Source organism: Urocampus carinirostris, chromosome 3, assembly GCF_059441175.1.
Source record: "Urocampus carinirostris isolate Australia breed hairy pipefish chromosome 3, RoL_Ucar_1.0, whole genome shotgun sequence".
In the NCBI taxonomy this organism is placed as follows: domain Eukaryota; kingdom Metazoa; phylum Chordata; class Actinopteri; order Syngnathiformes; family Syngnathidae; genus Urocampus; species Urocampus carinirostris.
Genome location: NC_142351.1, coordinates 1,623,599 through 1,639,609, shown reverse-complemented (window position 1 = coordinate 1,639,609; position 16,011 = coordinate 1,623,599). Strand labels below are relative to the sequence as shown.

At 45.3% G+C, this 16,011-nt stretch overlaps 2 protein-coding genes across 2 annotated transcripts in view; one reads left to right on the top strand and one right to left on the bottom strand.

Moving 5' to 3' along the window:
• LOC148368257 (uncharacterized) overlaps window positions 1-16,011 on the bottom strand; it is a 541,253-nt gene that overhangs the window by 458,945 nt on the left and 66,297 nt on the right. The window lies entirely within an intron of this gene.
• Window positions 1-16,011, top strand: part of LOC148368261 (activin receptor type-1B-like) — a 37,158-nt gene that overhangs the window by 18,760 nt on the left and 2,387 nt on the right. The window contains exons 2-8 of the mRNA XM_088330224.1: window positions 4,966-5,202; window positions 6,493-6,750; window positions 9,736-9,966; window positions 11,228-11,395; window positions 11,456-11,612; window positions 15,354-15,478; window positions 15,549-15,679. Of these exons, the coding sequence (XP_088186350.1) occupies window positions 4,966-5,202; window positions 6,493-6,750; window positions 9,736-9,966; window positions 11,228-11,395; window positions 11,456-11,612; window positions 15,354-15,478; window positions 15,549-15,679 (1,307 nt within the window). The remainder of the gene's footprint in view (window positions 1-4,965; window positions 5,203-6,492; window positions 6,751-9,735; window positions 9,967-11,227; window positions 11,396-11,455; window positions 11,613-15,353; window positions 15,479-15,548; window positions 15,680-16,011) is intronic.

Here is a 16,011-nt window from a genome sequence, read left to right as displayed (position 1 = left end):
ACGTGTATACAGAAGGAAATGTCGATACATCTGACCCGCACAGTTTCCTTGAATGTACAGATATAAATCAAATGTTGTATTGAGTTGGAGTATTGAGTACTAATAATATACTAAATAATTATGGCTATGTATAGTATTTTACAGTAGCGCAAATAGTGCAAGAGGAGCAGCTAACCAGTCAGGTAAACAAGTCTACGAGTGTCTCTTTGCTTTTTAGCGCCTTGTCTTGTTCTCTTTGTTTCGGTGTCTCCCTTCAGACACTGCTGGATCCGTTTCCCCAGTCACAAATTTGTGTTTTTGGGGAAACAAAATGTCTGTCCCAAAGCGGTTGATGCAACAGGGTTCTTGGCCAGGAGCGCGATGTCCTGTCTCAGCACGCGAGGAATGAGAAGAACTTTGCAGAGGAAGGCGGAGGCGCCCCATCTTTTTTTTAACGCCGCTCTGTTTCTCTTCCCCCAACCCCCCAGTAAGTCCAAGTCTAGACTGGCTTTTAATGACAGCTGCTCGGTGGGGGGGCTCTCCGGCGCCTCGCCCCCCGTCATATTGTCCGGCCTCCCCTCCCCCAAGCCCGCCCTGTCTGGTTCTGCAATATGGGGGTCGCCCATCCCCTCCCCCCCCTGCCCGCTAGCATGTCGTCTTAATCTCCAACACAAAGCGCTAGTGTAAAGGAGCGCCACAATAAGCCAGTGCAGGGGTGGGCAATTATTGGCAGTGGCCGGGGGGCCCGCATTGGCTTTTTCATTTAGGAATAGTTTCTTTTTGTTTTGTTTGTTTTGTGACTTTTTTTTTTTTTTTTTGAAATAGCGCCTTTTAAGTTACTACAGGGCCCTTGGCAATGTATTCCACACTGAGACACGTGTACTACCGTTACTTTTGATCATTATTGAGTTACATTTGAGGTGATGGCAAATTGACTGAAGAGATCTTTTCTTCCTCGTGCCATGAGGCTCTTTAACTCCACCCGGCAGAGTAAAGGCCCACATTAAACTACACCCCCTACATTGCATATTACCGAATTTTACTGCAATATGAATTCTGTGTAGCACTATTTGGGTTGGCCATGGTCCCAAAAGTTTTCAGTCTCTTCAGCTGGTACAAAATGCCGCAGCGAGGCTTATAACTAGGACAATAAAGTACGATCGCATAACACCGATTTTGGCTAACCTGCATTGGCTCCCAGTTAGCCTTAGATGTGATTTCAAGGTTCTCTTAGTATTATACAAAATAATACATGGACTTGCTCCCTCTTATCTTTCGGATCTGATTTGCCCCTATGTCCCGGTCCGAAGTCTACGATCTGAGAGTGCCGGTCTGATGGTGATCCCAAGATTTTCTCTTTGTGTGTTTTTGTGTTACTGTCGGTCACCCCTCTTGAGGGATACGAGCAGGGTGGATAGATAGATTACATACATATATATATTTTGACTATTTTTCGTTTGGGAAGACGGATGAAAAAGCCGGGCGGGCCGCTCGTGGCCCGCGGGTCGTGGTTTTCGAAAGGGGGGAAGTCGGAGGCCGTCCTCCGGTCTCACGGCTTTTTTTGCGGACGCGGTGTCGCCGCATTGGGGTGAGTTGAACCCCCGAGACGGTATTTGTTGCCACTCCGCAAACTTGCACTGAACAAACTTTGGGTCGAGCGCAAATCAACGGCAAAGGCGCCTTCCTTCCCTTTTGGCACATCCTTCCTTTTTTTTCCAGAGAGAGAGAAAGAGGCTTCTTTTTGTTGGCTTTCCGTCATTTGTTTATAGCAGCGTGCTCAAAGTTGCAGCCGCAGGCCACCAGATGTCACTGTTAGCTGTCACCGGCCCAAAAACGGCGCTTAGATAGATAGATAAATAAATGGCTAGACGGGTAGATAGAATATAGATAGATAGGTGTCTAGATGGATAGATAGATAAATGTCTAGATTGATAGATAGATGTCTAGATAGATAGATAGATGGTTGTCTAGATAGACGGATAGATGTCTGGATGGATAGATGTCTAGATAGATAGATAGATAAATGGCTAGATGGGTAGATAGAATGATAGATAGATAGATGTCTAGATGGATAGATAGATGTCTAGATGGATAGGTTGATAGATGGATATTTTATTCATCCCCGTAGGGAAATTGACACTTCCAGGAAAAAAAAATAATAAAGATATAGAATACAAAAATACCCAATTGATAGAGTATTTAAATAGTGCTACAGAAAATACACATTGTATTAAAAATAGGGTCATATGCAAAAGTTGGGGGAGGGGGGGAGGGGGGGTTCATGTGGGCTTCTACTCCCCCGGGTGGAGTTAAAGAGCCTCATGGCACGAGGAAGAAATGACCTCCTCAGCCTGCCCGTGGAACAAGACTGTGACGGCAGTCTGTCGCTGAAGCTGCTCTCCCGTTTTATAAATAGTAAAAGCTGAAAATGAGATCAAACAGGAAAACTAATACTCGAAACGGGAAATGGGTCTTCTCTTCCAGTAGTGTTTTGGAGCCCTCTTTCTTTTTTTTGGAACAGGGAAAAAATGGAATCAATGTGCCCAATGGGGGTCAAGAAACGCCAGCGAAGGCCTGAGGGGGAATTTAGCGGCGGCCTTTTGTCCCGGTCGGGTTTCAGCAGCTCGCCAGAAGGCCTTCTGGGTCGGCTCGGATTTCAGGGTCGGCGTGCGACCGACCACTATTTGAGTTCGGAAATAGAGACAAAAGAGTGCTGTGTGCAAACATTTTCCCGATTCTACCGCTCACCTAATAAAAATGGTTTGCCAGCGTTTTTGGGTATTTGCAGTTTGCTCTGTGAGTTTTCATCATCAATGATCTCGTCAAGTCATGTTTATTTGTCACGCTTGTAATCACAAAATGTCTCAAAAGGCTGCACAGACTACCAATTTCACTCCCCTATATAATATAATACAACATTATAGATCAATTTAAAGACATTTGTTATACATGAGTTGAAAAAAATCCTGCGGGATCATATGGAAAGCTTAGGTCAGGGGTGTCAAACTTGTTTGAACTCGGGGGGGCCACACAATGGAAAAAACATTCTCTCGGGGGCCGGACTAGTAAATTAGAGTGAAAAAAAAGAGGGAGTAAGATACAAGAGAAAGAGAGGGAGAGAAAAAGAGAAAGGGTGGGTCAAAGAAAGAAAGAGAGAAAGAATGTAAAAAACAAAAGAGATAAAAAGACAAATAGTGAGAGAAGGCAAAAGAGAGAGAAAAAGAAATCCAAAGAGAAAGAGAGGAGAGAAAAGAAAAGTGGAGAAAGAGAAGGGGGAAGCGAGAGAGAGAGAGAGAGAGAGAACAAAAAAAAAGAAATACAATTACAACGTTCGTGAGAGACACCTGACTTTTGTAACATCAAGTGGACATATTTCAACCTGCAGCTCGTTTTTCTCTTGCGCTTCTCTGAGCGTTATCTCGCGGGCCAAATTCAATCCCTCGACGGGCCTGATCTGGCCCGCGGGCCGCCTGTTTGGCACCTCTGACTTAGGTTAACAATATATGTGTTTCTTAACATTAGAGAATGTTATATGACAAGGTCTTGAATGGGAATCGAGTAAAAGCACAAGGCAGTCAGCTACTTGCTGCTGCGGTTGCTTACGGTTTGGAAGAGTACTACATGATTACTCTCCCAGGCGCTAGACCACGCAGGCAAACACAGTATTTTCCGCACTATAAGGCGCAGCGGGTTATAGGGCGCACCCCCCAAAAATAGTTGTTGGTCCTATATTTTCCTTACATAAGGCGCACCGGATGATAAGGTGCTACAATGGGAACGTCGACAAAACAGACAGATGATTTAGTCCAACTGATTACCCCCTTAACATTCCCAAAGCTTGCAAAGAAGCAAATACGTGTCACCAATCTCTCAAATGCGTCGTTCCACATATCATTCTGAAGGTTAAGCTCTAGAGATTCATTTTTATTTTTATTTTTTTTTGCTGGCAACTGTGTGGACAGCAAAGTAAGGATATTATTGTGCAGGGAAACGGGGTTCTTTACTGTGCATATGACAAGAAACACTTTGAATTGAATAGAGTTTAAAAACAGACTCATCACAGAAACATCAAGATCGCTCTAAAACAAGATACAGGGAAAATATATAGCCGGAGTAGCTTACCGAAGTCGTTGTGTTCAATAATAATGTGCAACCATGGTCCTCTTATATCCGTGAGTGTAGTCAATCCAGGAGAGTCAAATATTTACAAATACAGACTAGTAAAAAATGTTTTCTCTATGCCGTCAACCCAACGTGCTATTCAGATATGTCTTTCTTGGCCAATCGCAGGCTTCTTTTCACCCCTTTAGCCTATGCCAGCCTGTAAATGATGAAAAGGATCCGCCCCCTTTACCTCCGAATAACTTTAGCCAATAGTGATCGATTCAACTGATGATTGACACATCTTTTTCGGCCAATCACAGGCTTTGTTTTGCCGCTTTAGCCTATGCGAGCCTGTAAATGATGAAAAGGATCCGCCTCTTGACCTCCGAATAACTTTAGCCAATAGTGATCGATTCAAATGATGATTGACACATTGGTTAGCCAATGAAACGCCGGTTTAGAAATCCCAGCATACACCGCCTTCGGGGGAAAATCTAGTTGCCTTAGTTGCGAGACTTAATATTGATCCATATATAAGGCGCACTGTATTATAAGGCCCATGGTCAGCTTTGGAAAAAATAAAGGTTTTTAGGCGCGCCTTATAGTGCGGAAAATACGGTAATTGAAAAGCACCGGGTTGGAGCTTTATCTCAACAGTGAACAGACATAGTTGGATGAACTTCCATTGAATGGGTTTCTTAGCGAGCTCCTGCCCAAAAATTGGATTTCCAAGTCCTCAGTGCTTGAATTGCCTAGAAACCCTGACTCTTGGGCATGAGCAAATCTCAACAGAGATTGCGTTCCCGTAGCGATGTCTCACTCTGTCGGAAAACCGTGATTATCGAGTCCTGATCCGGTGGCGTTTGTTTTCTCCGCCCTCAGCTCTCCGCTGCAACTGCACCACCTGCGAGAAGACGGGCTACGAGTGCGAGACGGACGGGGCCTGCATGGCGTCCACGTACAGCATCGGGGCCGCCGAGCAACACGTTCGAATCTGCATCGACCGAGACAACCTGGTGCCCCCCGGCCAGCCCTTTTACTGCCTCAGCGCCGAGGGGCTCCTCAACACGCACTGCTGTTACACCGACTACTGCAACAGCATCGACCTCAAGGTCCCGGGTGAGGAAAGGGGCACCGGCTTTTAAGACCTAAAAAGGAACTTATTCGTGTCCGTTTCGCTTATTTTAAGCCCCACCCACACCCTCGAGTTGTTTACTTCGCGTTCTTCCGATCATTTGACCGTTCGAGTCGCCGTTTACAAAGACGAACACCTATTTAATACTGCCCTGCAAGAAAGCACGAATAAGGGCTGCAAATGTGGGGGAACTCATTCACGTCCGTTTCGCTTATTTTAAGCCCCACCCACACCCTCAAGTTGTTTACTTCACGTTTTTTCGATCATTTGACCGTTGGAGATGCCGTTTACAAAAACGAACACCTATTTACTACTGCATCGAAAGGAAGCACAAATAAGGGCTCCAAATGTGGCAGAACTCATTCACGTCCGTTTCGCTTATTTTAAGCCCCACCCACACCCTCGAGTTGTTTACTTCGTGTTCTGTCGATCATTTGACCGTTCGAGTCGCCGTTTACACCTATTTACTACTGCCCTGCAAGAAAGCACGAATAAGGGCTGCAAATGTGGCAGAACTCATTCACATTTGTTTCGCTTATTTTAAGCCCCACCCACACCCTCAAGTTGTTTACTTCACGTTATTCCTGATAATTTGATTGTTCGAGATTCCGTTTACAAAGACAAACACCTATTTACTACTGCGCTGAAAGAAAGCACGAATGAGGGCTGCAAATGTGGTGGAACTCATTCACGTCCGTTTCGCTTATTTTAAGACCCACCCACACCCCCGGGTTGTTTACTTCGCGTTTTTTCGGATCATTTGACCGTTTGAGTTGCCGTTTACAAAGACAAACACCTATTTACCTATGCACTGAAAGAAAGCACGGATAAGGGCTGCAAATGTGGCATAAATCGTAGGCCTAATCGATATAGACGACAAGGCCAGGGCAACCATACTGTGGAGAATGGCGCCAGATTGCGACACGGACATTGATGGTTTCTGCAGTTATCATATAAACGTGCATTCTTTTGAATACTTTTAGGTTGAGAAATTTGTATATCCCTTTAAGGGAGTTGACATGATTTTCCCTTCTTTTTTTTCCTTCATCATTTATTCATTTTCTTTTTCCTTTTGTGTCTTCTCTCATTTGTGTTTTTCTTTTCTTTCTCTTTGCAAAAGTCAGGGCAGAAAAATGGGGAGGTTCTGTGACTTGGAGTCTCTGTAGTTTGTAGTTTTTCCTGTCATTTTCAGCACTCGTTTTCTAGCAGACGATGTAACCGTGTTGCCAGATCTGTCCTAAAAATCCCCATTCGGCCCCGCCGTTGTCTTGCAGTTCCAACCGGCGAGGAGGCGGAGGGCCTCTCGGGTTCCTGGGGCCCGGTGGAGCTGGTGGCGGTGATCGCCGGGCCGGTCTTCCTGCTGTGCGTGCTCCTGATGGTGGGGGTCTTCCTCTTCCAGCACCGCCAGCGGGCTTACGGCAGACGCCAACGTCTGGAGATGGAGGATCCTTCTTGCGAGCAGCTCTACCTGGCCAAGGACAAGACCCTGCAGGACCTCATCTACGACATGTCTACCTCCGGCTCCGGTTCCGGTAAGGTCCACTTTTTCCTCCATGACCGGCCCGAGTCAAGTCCTGTTTATTTCTTTGGCCCTTTATCACAAGAATTCTCAAAGGGCTTCACAGACCACAGATGTTTGCAAAGCAAAGACTATTACGACACCATCCCCTGATCTAAAACCGACATGAGGGCAAGGAAAACTTAAAAACTTTCGCATGAGAAACTTGAAGTCAAGTCCTGTTTCTTTGTTTGGCCCTTAATCACAAAGGGTCTCAAAGGGCACAGAACACAGATTTCTGCAAACCACAGACTATTATGACACCATCACCTGATACTGTGAACATAAAATCTCGGTTCTTCATATGCTATAGAACAGAAGTGTGTTTTAAGCTTCGATTGAAACATTTCCACTGAGGTTGCAGATCCGATCTCAGGGGGAAGAGCATTGCACAGCACCGGGGCCTAGATGGAGAAAAATGTCGGATTTCTTCTTGGCTCTTGGGATCACTAGTTAGTAGACCTGCATTTTCAGAGCGAAGGCTCCGGACCGGAACATAGGGGGAAATGAAATCTGAAAGATATGAGGGAGCTAGTCCATCCATGATTTGGTATCCTACCAACAGAACCTTCCAATCACTTCTTAAGCTAACTGGGAGCCAATGGGGGTTAGCTCAAATGGGGGTCATTTGATCATACTTTCTTGTCTTAGATAAAAGCCTGGCTGCAGGCTCTTGATTTTGGACTTGGGGAGACCAGAGAGTAGTGCGTTACAGTCATCGAGACGGAATAGGACAAATTTGAGCAGACTTTTTTTCTTTTACATAGCGTTTACCGTTTACTCTTACAATGGATCCCAAGAAAACATTGTACAAGAAGGTCCCGTTACCATGGTATCTGCACTGATATATTCCAAGACCAGGGTTGGGTTAGGGTTACTTGAATAGGATTACTTTCAATGACTTTTGGATGTCTCCGATACCAAACATGCTAAAAAAAGACCGAAGAAACTAAATAGGAATCAAATGACTCCATTTTGTGCAGGCTCGGGGAATAACGGAATACACGGAAGGGCAAAAAGCTGTTTGGATTGATTTCCATTTTGTTTCTGTGGCATTTGATGTTGGTTTTGCCGAAGATCAAAGAGATCAAAGCCAGGAGAGAAAGCTTACCACGTGTTGTGAGTCATCATTTGATTCCTATTGAGTTTCTTTTGTCTTTTCTGAGCATATTTGCTATTGGAGTCATCCAAAAGTCATTGAAAGTAATCCAGTTCAAGTAACCCTACCCAACCCTGTCCAAGACACGGGAGTACGTCAATTTTTACAAAACGCAACCATTTTTTTTTCCCTTTTCGAAACTTTTCACATGTGAACATGTTGTATATGTACTTCAAAAAGGCAAATGTGGTCATGGTTTATTTCAATTTTGATTTTTTTTTTTCTTTTTTTTGGGGGGGGGACATGCCTTCAAATTGGGCAGCCCGGCACAGTGGCTAGCGCGTGTGCGGCACAGTTCTGAGGTCATGAGATGGAACCTCCTGTGTGGAGTTTGCATGTTCTCCCCGTGCTTGCCTGGGTTTCCTCCAGGCACTGCATGTCAGGTGAATTGTCCCTAGGTGTGAATGAGCGAGCGAGTTGTCTGTCCCCGTGTGCCCTGCGATTGGCTGGCAATCAGTTCAGGGTGTCTCCTGCCCACTGCCCGGAGATAGCTGGGATGGGCTCCGGCACCCCCGCGACCCTACTGAGGATAAGCGGTGCAGATCATGGATGGATGCTTTTTAATCCTTCCCAAATTGGAAGATCACCCAAAAAATCCATCGACTGTCTGGACTCTTAAAACTCTCTCACTGGCTTCCCCTTCTGGATTGATGTTTATGCAAAAACAATTTATTTTTATGTTTCTATGCATACTTATCTCTTTTTTCAGGGTTCGTACGGGTGCTTGAAATCCGGGCAAACGCTTGAATTTTAATGTGTTTTCAAGGTCAGGGAAATCCGTTGGATCGTATAACAATCAAGTCGGCACGATTCAGCCTTGTCATGTGAAACGTCATCGCCCTCTACAGGCACTATGGGAAAGGTGGATAGATGTCTAGATAGATGGATCGATAGATAGATGGATGGATAGATATCAGATAGATAGATAGATAGATAGATAGATGTCTGCATACATAGATGGATAGATGGATAGATGTCTGGATAGATGGATAGATGGCTGTCCGGATGGATATCAGATAGATTGGGCAAATGGATAGATAGATAGATGGATAGATATCAGATACATAGATAGATGTCTGCATACATAGATGTCTAGATGGATGTCTAGATGGATTGATAGATAGATGTCTAGATAGATGTATAGATGTCTAGATAGATAGATAATGTCTCGATGGACAGATGTCTAGATAGATATCTGGATTTATAGATGGATAGATAGATGTCTAGATAGATAGATGGATAGATACTTTTTTCATCCCCGTAAGGAAATTCACACTTCCATCAGTATCATTGTGTTGAAAAATAAAATAAAAGATATAGAATACAAAAATAGAGTATAGAGTATTTAAATAGTACTACGGAAAACACACACTGGAATAAGTATGGGGTAATATGCAAATGTGGGGGTGGGGTTTCATGTGGGCTTTGACTCCCCCGGGTGGAGTTAAAGAGCCTCATGTTATGAGGAAGAAATATAACGCGTTTGCGTTTTGCATCAGGTCATTTATGACTCTTCAGGTTTGAGGAGGTCGGGAACGGATTCCCTATCTTTTCGATGATTTCTCAAAGGCAAAATTTGCCCCAGACGATTTATTTTGGAGTATTCTTATTCGGAGCTCCGGCACGCTTCGCAAAGGATCTCTCGCTATCTGCTGGATTTGCCGCAGTTTGTCCGTCCTTTATTTTGTTTTGGTGGATTTCGGTCAGGGGGACCTTTTAGAGCGGACGTCGGAGGTCCCGCTAACGCTAGCTTAGTCATCTCCATTAGCCAACGTGCTCATGATGCGCTGCCCCCCGCAGGCCTGCCCCTGTTCGTGCAGCGCACGGTGGCCAGGACCATCGTGCTCCAGGAAATCATCGGCAAGGGTCGCTTCGGGGAGGTCTGGCGCGGCAAGTGGCGCGGGGGCGACGTGGCCGTCAAGATCTTCTCCTCCAGGGAGGAACGGTCCTGGTTCCGGGAGGCCGAGATCTACCAGACCATCATGCTCAGGCACGACAACATCCTCGGCTTCATCGCCGCCGACAATAAAGGTGAGGCGTCGCCCGTAAAGCTCTTTTTTTTTCTTTTTTTTTTCCTTTCCCTCGAAGGCGTACGGTATCGGTAGTGGCGTGTCGATAGCGAACGAAACGGCTTTATGGGCCGGCTCTTTAACGGGAGCCAAACTTTGTTGTGTGCCTCTCGAAAGTCACTGTTCATTGAGCCGCCTCTTTGAAGCGGTCATGATAACAGTTCAATCCCATAGACTCCGATCTTATTCTCCAAATAACACGCCCCCTGGCAGGCCGCGTTCGGTACCGCAGCTCCTGTAGAGAATAACAAGAGCCAGCCTGCCGCCAATCCGTCGCTTAGCTCACTTTGAGTTCGTGCCGTGCAGCTAGCGAACATAACAGCTCAACGAGCAGGCTCTTGAGTGAACGAGAGGTGGCTTGCCACAAATTTAGAGACGAGCCGGCTCTTTAAACTACACGACGGGAGCCAAACATTGATGTGTGAAGTGATCAGTAGTCGGCTCATTTTAGTGAGTTGAGCTGAAAGAGCCAAACTCTGCATCGGGCGGCTCTTTTTATGAGCCCGGCCCGAAGAGTCTGTTTTCCTAAAATAGCCGTAATTTCTATCAGTCGGCTCTGTAAGATGAATGCGGCGCTCGGCTCCCTGCCAATCAGCCCGCTCCTTTCAAGAGAGTCACGGGTCACTCGCAAACATAACTGCTCAATGAGCCGTCTCTTTGAAGTGAGCAGTAGTCAGTTCATTTTAGTGAGCTCGGCCCGAAGAGTCAATTTTCCAGAGAGCTGTCATTTCTACGAGTCGGCTTTTTAAGACGAATGCGGCAGTCGGCTCCCGGCCAATCTGCCAGTTCCCTTCAAGAGAGTCACGGGTCCCTCGCGAACGTCACTGCTAAACAGTAATCGGCTCAGTGGAGTGAGCTGAGCTGAAAGAGCCAGTTTTCTAAAAAGGGCCCAACTCCGCATCGGTCGGCTCTTTTTATGAGCCCGGCCCGAAGAGTCGGTTTTTCAAAAAGAGCCGTCATTTCTATCAGTCGGCTCTTTTCACTGAGCATAGTTTAAAGTCCCGTTGCTCTTAAAACATATGACATTACTATCACTACTCCACAGACATCTAAGAACTGTACACTTAAACCCGAAGGGTCGGTAGTGAGCTAAAAGAGTCGTCTCCTTTTAGTAAGCCTGGCCCAAAGAGTCGGTTTTCCATAAAGAGCCGTCATTCCCAGGACGATCGGGTAGCGAAAGGTTTTCCGGGGCCAAATTGAAAGGGTTTTTTCTCCGGGGTCAGACAACGGCACCTGGACTCAGCTGTGGCTGGTATCGGACTACCACGAGCACGGCTCCCTCTTCGACTACCTGAACCGCTACTCGCTGGGCGTGGAGGGCCTCCTGAAGATGGCGCTGTCGGCCGCCAGCGGACTGGCCCACCTGCACATGGAGATCCTGGGCACTCAGGGTGAGTCGCGCTAAGCGCCCCTTAGCGTTAGCCCCGCGCTCATCCCTTCTCTCCCGCTAGGCAAGCCGGGCATCGCCCACCGCGACCTGAAGTCCAAAAACATTTTGGTGAAGAAAAACGGAACCTGCGCCATCGCCGACCTGGGATTGGCCGTCCGGCACGAGTCCGTCACCGACACCATCGACATCGCGCCCAATCAGCGCGTGGGCACCAAAAGGTAACGCCGTGCTAGCGTTAGCGACTTTGCCGCTCCGTGAACGAATTGAGTAGACGCTTGAGCAAAGAACGGGTCGCGGCGATGAATTTAAGATTTGCCGTAAAAACGGGGGACTCTGAATGCGGAAGTTCCAATCTCCACACTCGACGGTGTGGGATTCGAAGAACAGCGACGCGATTGGCCGACAGCGCATCATAATCGAATGAAGTGAAGAACGATAGTCTGTTCACGGACAAGCTGTGGAGATCGTTTCTTGCTCATGCCATGAGGCTCTTTAACTCCACCCGGGGGAGTAGAAGCCCACATGAAACTCCACCCCCACATTTGTACATGACCCTATTGTATTTTCTGTAGCACTATTTAAATACTCTATATCAACACGTTACATTGGGTATTTATGGATTCTATTTTCTTTTCTTTTATTATTATTATTTTATTTTTCAACACAAGGATACTGCTGAAAGTGTGAATTATCTCTATATATTTATCTAGACATCTATCTATATAGACATCTATCTATCTATCTATCTATCTAGACATCTAGACTTCTATCTATATATACATCTCTCTATATAGGCATCTATCTATCTAGACATCTATTTATCTAGACATCTATCTATACATCAAGGCATCTAGACATCTATCTGTATAGAGATCTAGACATCTATCTATTTAGACATCTATTTATACATCTAAACATCTATCTATATAGACACTATACATCTATCTATATAGGCATCTATCTATCTAGACATCTATCTATCTATACATCAAGGCATCTAGACATCTATATAGACATCTAAACATCTACCTATACAGATATCTAGACATCTATCTTTCTAGACATCTATCCATCTAGAAATCTATTTATCTAGACATCTATCTAGACATCTAGACATCTTTCTATATAGACATCTATACATCTATCGTTATAGACATCTATCTATCTATCTAGACATCTATCTATCTAGACATCAAGGCATCTAGACATCTATCTATCTAGACATCTAGACATCCATCTGTATAGAGATCTAGACATCTATCTTTCTAGACATCTATCTATCTAGACATCTTTCTTTATAGACATCTATACATCTATCGTTATAGACATCTATTTATCTATCTATCTATCTAGGCATCGTGACATCTAACTATATAGGCATCTATCTATCTAGAAATCTATCTGTATAGACATCAAAATAAGGAAGGACACTTGTATCCAATGCATGAATTGTCTTTATTGTCGTTGATAACGACGCATCGAAAAATCGTATACTATGAGATTAGACACGGCACTCCATAAAGACTGTCTGGATAAGGAGTCCAAAATATTGACGACAAATTGTAACAATAGTGCAATACTCAAACTCTACATTTGGGACTTCAGAGGGCGCCTGATGAAAAGCTGCATGCACAAATGTAAGGAACAAAACTCCGTTTTGTTGTTGGACAAGCCGCGGCCTTCAAAAGCCGTGAAAATGATCTCCCAAGCATTCTTGTGGCGTGTCATGTGAAGCTTTGCCGCCCCCTACTGGTCGCACCCAAGAGCAGCACCACTATTTAGAAAACGGACTCTTCAGAGTTTTATGTTTTTCACGATATATTATCGACAATAATGAATCATGATCACGTGTTTTGGAGGGGATCCCTAGAAAACACATGAAAATATCAATTCCAATATTTACAGATCTACCAAAAAAAAAAAAACACACACAACGATTCTAGCTTGGATCAGATTGAATAAATACTGAAATTGCAAAACAAAAAAGGTCATTGTTCACTCTTCGGTGCTATAGAAAATACCAAAAAATGAAACATTTTAGACACAGATCCTCCGAAAACACGCAACTTGTATCGATTTAAATCAAGGGTGTCAATGTCATTTGAACTCGGGGGCCACACGATAGAACAAACATTCTGTCGGGGGCCGGACCACTAGATTCGAGAGAAAGAGAAAAAGAGATATAAAGAAATAAGAGAAAAAGAGGAAAGGAGAGAGGGCGGGACAAAGAAAGAGAGCGCGTGACAAACAAAAGATAAAAAGTCGTGAGAGAGGGGGAAAAGAAAGGGAGCTGAAGAAAGAAATCCAGAGAGAAATAAAAAGACGGAAGGAGAGAAAAGAGAAAAGAAAGCGCAAAAGGTAGGAAGAGAAAAGAGAGAAAAGGAAAAAAGGAAGTTAGAGCAAAAGAAGTTCAAAAGACGCGGAGAGAGAAAGAGACAAAGAGGAACAAAGGAAGAGAAAAAGAGAGACACAAAGAGTGAAAGAGACAGAGACGGAGTGGGAGAAAAGGGGTGGAGAGAGAGAGAGAGAGAGAGAGAGAAATACATTAATAATAACAGTGTCTTTGTGAGAGGCACCTTTATTTATCTTTGTCAGCGCACAAAACAGAGATCTCATTCGTCTAAGAGACAATTGTTATTTTAAATCCTCAGACAACATCTCGAATGACTTAGCACATCCCCCTCGCGATGACGCACATGTTTATCTCAAAATGCAGGCTACCAGACAGAATAGATAGATAGATAGATACTTTATTCATCCGCTTTGGGAAATTCCCATTTCCAGCAGCATCCCTTCGCTGAGAACAATACAATAATAAAACAAAAATAATACAATATACAAATACCCAATGTGACGTGCTAATGCCAACTGTAGCGTGTTCTATAGAGTATCTAGATAGTGCTACACAGAGTACATATTGCAATAAAATTCGGTAATATGCAATGTAGGCGGTGTGGTTTAATGTGGGCCTTTACTCCGCCGGGTTGAGTTAAAGAGCCTCATGGCATGAGGAAGAAAAGATCTCTTCAGTCTGTCCGTAGTACAAGACAGTGACAGCAGTCTGTCGCTGAAGCTGCTCTTCTGTCTGGAGATAATGCTGTGTAGTGGATGGGATGAATTGTCCACGATTGACCTCAGCTTTTCCAGTGCTCGTCTCTCGGCTACTGTTGTTAGGCTGTCCGGCTCTTTGCCCACAACAGAGCTCGCTTTCCTAGCCAGTTTATTGAGACGAGAGGCATCCTTCTTCTTGACGCTGCCTCCCCGACACGCTGCCGCATAGAAGAGGGCGCTTGCCACTACTCTCTCATAGAATATTTTCAGGAGCTTTTTTCAGATGTTGAAGGAGGCCAGCCTTCTGAGGAAGTCCAGTCGGCTTTGCCCTTTCCTACATAGAGCTTCTGTGTTGGCAGTCCAACACAGAACGCTTTCCTCCTCCGATTTTCCACCACGGTTACACAATTTCCGAGAACTCGTCGGGGTCGGCTTGACCGCATGTTCCGCGCCAAGAAGAATGTCACGACTCGCAGCCCTAGGCGTTTCATAAAAACATTCGCTGACATTTACACTCGGGAGAAACAAGCCTGGAATTTCCCGTTTTCAACTCACGCTTTCTTCTTATGTCAAGCTCGACTCCAATAATCCGCAACACTACGAGTCGATTGAAAGATCGAACGTACTATGTATATAACGCGGAACTTTTTTTGTCTCCCGTGTTCGATTCGAATATTACCTATAGAGCTCCTTCTGCGGTTCGGAACGAGCGTGACGCGGCATCGTCGAGGCGGAATTCGTGTCCGTTTACAGCAGCGCAAAAAGATCCTAGATAGAGCTCAAAGTACCCGCTAGCAACAAGATAGAGAAATCGACAAAATAAAAGCTTCTTCGGAAAGACGAAGAGCTTACCGGGACGAAGGCGGGGGAACCCCCGGCGCAGGAATAAACCGGTGTTCTCGCCCAAGGTACATGGCTCCCGAGGTGTTGGACGAGAGCATCAACACCAAGCACTTCGACTCCTTCAAGTGCGCCGACATTTACGCTTTGGGCCTGGTGTATTGGGAGATGGCCCGCCGCTGCAACGCCGGAGGTGAGCCCCGCCCCTTTCCCCGCCCCCTCTCGGCTTCGGCCCCGCCCTCACCCTCTGCTCCGTCCCTCAGGCGTCCACGAGGAGTACCAGCTCCCCTACTACGACCTGGTTCCGTCCGACCCGTCGGTGGAGGAAATGCGAAAAGTGGTCTGCGAGCAGAAGCTCCGACCCAACGTGCCCAATTGGTGGCACAGCTACGAGGTAGTCTTCTTCTTTTTCTCTTCCTTTGTTGCTCGTTGTCTCTTTCTCTCTCTGTGTTTTTTTTAACTTCTTTTGCTCTAACTTCCTTTTTTCCTTTTCTCTTTCTTTCTTCCTACCCCTTGCGCTTTCTTTTCTCTTTTGTCTTCTTCTGTCTTTCTATTTTTCTTTGGATTTCTTTCTTCCTCTCCCTTTCTTTTCCCCCTCTCACGACTTTTTATCTCTTTTGTTTCTCACGCTCTCACGCTCTCTCTCTCTCTTTTTCTTTCTTTGGTCCCGCCCTCTCTCTTTTTCCCTACCTCTTTCTCTTATTTCTTTATCTCTCTCTCGCTCTC